General features: G+C 40.0%; 1 protein-coding gene across 1 annotated transcript in view; it reads right to left on the bottom strand.

Annotated features, from left to right (window-relative positions):
- The window catches only part of LOC116101413 (caprin-1-like), a 3,051-nt gene extending 2,126 nt beyond the window's left edge, over positions 1-925 (bottom strand). The window contains 2 exon segments of the mRNA XM_031384987.1: positions 2-850; positions 852-925. Of these exon segments, the coding sequence (XP_031240847.1) occupies positions 2-850; positions 852-925 (923 nt within the window).
- Positions 926-5,516: the final 4,591 nt, after the last annotated feature.

A 5,516-nucleotide genomic window follows, 5' to 3' on the forward strand; every position in this document is an offset into this window, starting at 1 on the left:
CTCATCCACTTGTTCCTTCTCACCACTGCTGAACTGTGTTTCTGCCATGAACTGCCTATTGACATACTCTGTTGATTCAACCTCACTTTGCTCTGTGTATTTTTCCTTTGGCTCAGGTTCAGCTTCAGCAACCTGGTCTTCCACTGTAGGTGCTGAAGCTGCCTCTTCCTCCTCACACAACCTATTTTGATGATTGTGAGTGCTGTCAAAGTAGTTTGACTGAAAAACACGCTCAACAATTTCCTTTAGAGCTTTATAGGTTGTTCCACATACAGGCTTTTCTTTCCCTTCCAGCAAATCCCACAAGTGAATGGAGGCATGTTCATACTGCTCATTTAACCTTAAACTCATGTCGTGCTCAGGGTCTACTAGCTTGTAGAATTCATTCAACAAGGACAACTCCTCTTCAGACAATATTGGCACTCCACTCAAACCTTGTTTCAGATCCGTTCTCACATCATCATCTCCCAGCTTATCCAATACATACTGTAACCCAAGCACAGTTTTTAAGCGCTTCTGTTCTGCTTCTTCCCTCATAAGCTGTTCCCGACGTGCTGTCTTCTTTATTGTTTTCTGAATATCTTGACTTAATGCCATGAAACTCCTCTGTAATTCCTTTGCAAACTCCAAATTATTTGTGACTTCCTGGTACTTAGATATGGCATCCAGCTGATCTTGATTGAGCCTTTGCCCTTTATTCATTTGTTCCTGGTAATCATCAAGTTTACCCTTTTTCTTCTCCAGGTTCCGAAGTTTCTTGTCAATTACGCCGAGAATCTGCTTCATGGCCTTGGTCTGGACCGGGCCAGTGCTGGTTGCCTGATGCTGAGAAGCTGGCGCAGCTGCCCCTCCCGGAGGAACCCGACTGCGGTGGCGGTCCCGATGATTTGCTGCTGCTTCCGCTGTGGCTGGTGGCCGAGGGCATCTTGAGACCAAGAAGAGAGCTGCCATGTGTATTGATTCTCCACTTTCCACTTGACTTTTAATGATCTCAGAGATGTTACACTACAAGCCCAAGAAATAGTTGTAGAAAGGACATAGGAAATCTAGTCCTGACTCTCAACTTTTAAGTTGCAATCATGAGATCAGAGATGTTAAAATATTTGCCCTTAGTGGTGCAGCTACCCAATCCATAATGCACTTTTAAAGCTACACAGATGTTTATTTATTCAAATTCCTTACCTAAACCAATCATCCTAACAGTAATATTATCTCCATGCACTTAAGAGGAAGTTCCAGGCGGGAAACATGCACTAGTTCTCTGTCACCACTCTGGGGACTTAATATGACTATGACTTTGAAGGTTGCTTTCACAGAACTTCAATAGAATTCTGGCTTTGTAGCTTACATCTTGTACAATTTTGTGTAAATTAGCCTCCTCACGCCTCTATCCTGTTGATCACTAAATGGATCTAACAAGTTTCTAGTTCATAGTGAGCTCTCATAAAGAGACTAAAGCCACATTAGCACTATGCAGGAATCACATCATGTTTTTATGTGGCATGCAGCTTATACATTCTGATATGCCTTGCAAGTTGTTCTAATATATTATTCTGCACTTCAAGGTCTCTGGTTCCTACAATCCTTTTTTAGCCCTTTTAGATTTTTCTCAATGTCTATGACCTCCCTAGCTGTGGGCTTTTGTTCAGTTTTACACTAGGTATAATATACTGGTAATAAGCATGAATTCCCTTATGTAGAACAGACCTGCATTCTAATCAGAGTGTGAAGGGTTACTTCCATAATAGTAATGCCATTGTTGCACTTGTAGGCACATGCTGCCTGGTAGGTCCCTACTAAATAAAATGTAATATCAATTATGTTGGGCTCCAGGCAGACCTAAGGCTTTCTCAGAGTACCAGTTGAAAACATTAAAGAGAATGCTAATTATTGGTCCTTGTTCAAAAGTAGACTTGGCAAAGTCTGGTCTGGGGCTAGGCCCAATGCCAAAAGATGTGAAGGACTTGGATCCTGAGTATCCAGCTTTCACCCTTAAATGGGCTGTGTTTATTTGTCCTCAGTCCACTGTGTGTGAGGACTCCAGATCACCAATAATTTTTTTCTTAGATTTCTGATGACCTTGGCCCATTTTTACCCTACAAACAGTGTATAAGATGCTGTACTTCCTCATAAAATTGCTGACATGAGTGTTCAGCTTATGTAAACTTCTTGATTATAGCTTTCTATAGTCATTATCCCCCTACCTCTTCCCCAGATGTGCTTCATGACATCAAGCTGTTTGAGATACTTATTGTTGAATGTTGAGGTCAACTATAATCATTACCTTTGTATGTGTATATGTATTAGTGTAATTTTAATCTAATTTTGAATTGAAAGTAAGGTTAATTTCATACAGTATATTTTATAATGGTTTCACCTCTTTCATGTCTCAGATCCTTCCCACCTCTCACCTTTCCAACTAAAAGCCTTTTCTTTTTTTCTTTTTTCATGTTTACTTTTTTGGATCCTCTTTCTCAATAATTAATTTATTCATTCGAACATCAGTTTTCTTCTTCTCCCAGTCCTCACACAGATCCTGTCCACATTTCCCCATCTCCTTCTCCTATGAGAAGGGAGAGCTTCACTTATAGATATAAACCTCCTCTGTCTCTCTCCTCACCCCCAGAACATCAAGTCACTGGAGAACTATGCACACCATCCCCCACTATGGCCAGACAAGGCACCCATTTGGGGAAAGGGATGCACAGGCAATCAACAGATTCAAGGACAGACCCTGATCCAGTTGTTTCGAACGTGCATGATGACCAAGCTGCACATCTGTTACATAGGTGTGGAGGTAGGGGAATATGTCCCTCCCGCCTGCTCTTTGGATATTCAGTCTCTGGGAGCCCCAAATGGTTCATTTTAGTTGCTTCTGTTAGTCTTTCTATGGAAGCACTGTACTATTCATGCCACTCAAAACTTTCCCCTAATCTTCAATAAGATTCCTTGGTGTCCCCCTCCCCTAACTCCATCAAGTGTTTGGCTGCGGATGGCTGAATCTGTTTTCATTGGCTGCTTGGCAGAGCCTCTCAGGAAACAGTTATGCTAGGTTCCTCTCTGTAAGCATAAACGAGTATCACAAACAGTGTCAGGGATTAATGCTTGACCATGGAATTAGGTTTGGTCTTTTCCTAGTGTCCCAAATTTTCCAAATTTTTGTAATAGAAACTTTTTAGCTTTAGCATTTTTTTGACCAATATATCAGTTTCTTCCTTTGTATCTTCTGTGTCTGAGATTCTGTCTTCCATCTTTTGTATTCTGTAGGTAATGTTTAAATCTGTAGTTTCCATTCACTTTCCTAGATTTTCCATCTCCAGGATTGCCTCAGTTTGTGTTTTCTTTATTGCTTCTATTTCCATACTCAGGTGAACAGATTTGTTCATTTATTTCACCTCTTTGATTGTATTTTTCTATATCTGTTTCTATTTATTAATTTTCTCTTTAAAATCCTCTACCTGTTTGATTTTCTCTTTTTTATTGTACTTTCTTGAAGAGATTTATGTACTTAGTCTTTATAGGCCTCTATCATCTTAATAGGATTGGATTTAAAGTCACTTTATTGTAATTTATGTGTGTTAGGATATTCAGAGTGTGCTATTGTAGGATAGCTGATTTCTGGTCGTGTCATAATTCCCTGACTTTTGCTAATTGTGTTCTTACACTGGCCTTTAGCTATCTGGTTGTCACTAGTGTTGGAAGGCCTGCTAGTTCTTGATATTTGTAATTCTCTGGGTCTGCAGGTTGAGCTTGTAGTCTCTAATGTGAGCAGGCCTCTGGGATTGCAGATAAATCTGGCTGTCTTTGGTGGTAGTAGGCTTCCATGGATGAAGGCAGAATTGGTAGTCTCTGATGGCTTCAGGCTGCTGGTTGTCCCAGGTGGTGGCAAGACTCTAGTCATGTAATTAGAGGTGGTGGTCCTTGATGGTTGCAGGCCTCTGTTTATTCTGGGAAGCAGCAGGCCTTCAGAGATGCAGGCAGAGTTGTGATCCATGAAATGGGGTACAGAGGGGTATGGCTTGCTTTTGGTGGTTTTTTCTAGTAGGGCCTGAAGGGAGAGAACTGGCATAGGGTTCTCACCGGAGGGTGGTTCCTGATGGTTTCAGACATAATGGTATGAACTGGAAGATGGAGCTCTCTGCAATGTACAGATCATGGAAACAGAAACTAAACAAAGACACAGTGAGACTAATAGAAGTTATGAAACAGTCGGATTTAACAGATATCTATAGAACTTTTTATCCTAAAACAAAAGGATATACCTTCTTCTCAGCACCTCATGGTACCTTCTCAAAATTGACCATATAATTGGTCACAAATCAGGCCTCAACAGATACAAGAAGATTGAAATAATGCCTTGCATCCTATCAGATCACCATGGACTAAGGCTTCTCCTCAATAACAACATAAACAATGGAATGCCCACATACACGTGGAAGCTTAACAACACTCTACTCAATGATAACTTGGTCAAGGAAGGAATAAAGAAAGAAATTAAAGACTTTCTAGAGCTTAATGGAAATGAAGCCACAACATACCCAAACATATGGGACACAATGAAAGCAGTCGTAAGAGGAAAACTCATAGCTTTAAGTGCCTCCAAAAAGAAACTGGAGAGAGCATACACCAGCAATTTGACAGCACACCTCAAGGTGCTAGAACAAAAAGAAGCAAATTCACCCAAGAGGAGTCAAAGGCAGGGAATAATCAAACTCAGGGCTGAAATCAACCAAATAGAAACAAAAGAACTATACAAAGAATCAACCAAAGCAGGAGCTGGTTCTTTGAGAAAGTCAACAAAATAGATAAACCCTTAGCCAGACTAACTAGAGGGCACATAGATAGTCTCCTAATTAACAAGATCAGAAATGAAAAGGGAGACATAACAACAAACACTGAGGAAATCCAGAATCATAAGATCCTACTGCAAAAGCCTATACTCAACAAAAGTGGAAAACCTGGATGAAATGGACAATTTTCTAGACAGATACCAGGTACCAAAGTTAAATCAAGATCAGATCAATGATCTAAACAGTCCCATATCTGCTAAGGAAATAGAAACAATCATTAATAGTCTCCCAACCAAAAAAAGCCCAGGACCAGATGGGTTTAGTGCAGAGTTTTATCAAACCTTCAAGGAAGACCTAATACCAATACTCCTCAAACTATTTAACAAAATAGAAACTGAAGGCACTCTACTCAATTTGTTCTATGAAGCCACAATTACTCTTATAACTAAACCACACAAAGACCTAACAATGAAAGAAAACTTCAGAAGAATTTCGCTTATGAATATTGATGCAAAGATATTCAATAAAATTCTTGCAAACAAAATCAAAGAACACATCAAAATGATCATACACCATGATCAAGTAGGCTTCATCCCAGGGATGTAGGGATGGTTCAATATATGGAAATCCATCAGTGTAATTCACTACATAAACAAGCTCATCTCACTAGATGGTGAGAAAGCATTTGACAAAATCCAACATCCCTTCATGATAAAAGTCTTGGAA

This window comes from Mastomys coucha, unplaced genomic scaffold (genome assembly GCF_008632895.1).
Source record: "Mastomys coucha isolate ucsf_1 unplaced genomic scaffold, UCSF_Mcou_1 pScaffold21, whole genome shotgun sequence".
In the NCBI taxonomy this organism is placed as follows: domain Eukaryota; kingdom Metazoa; phylum Chordata; class Mammalia; order Rodentia; family Muridae; genus Mastomys; species Mastomys coucha.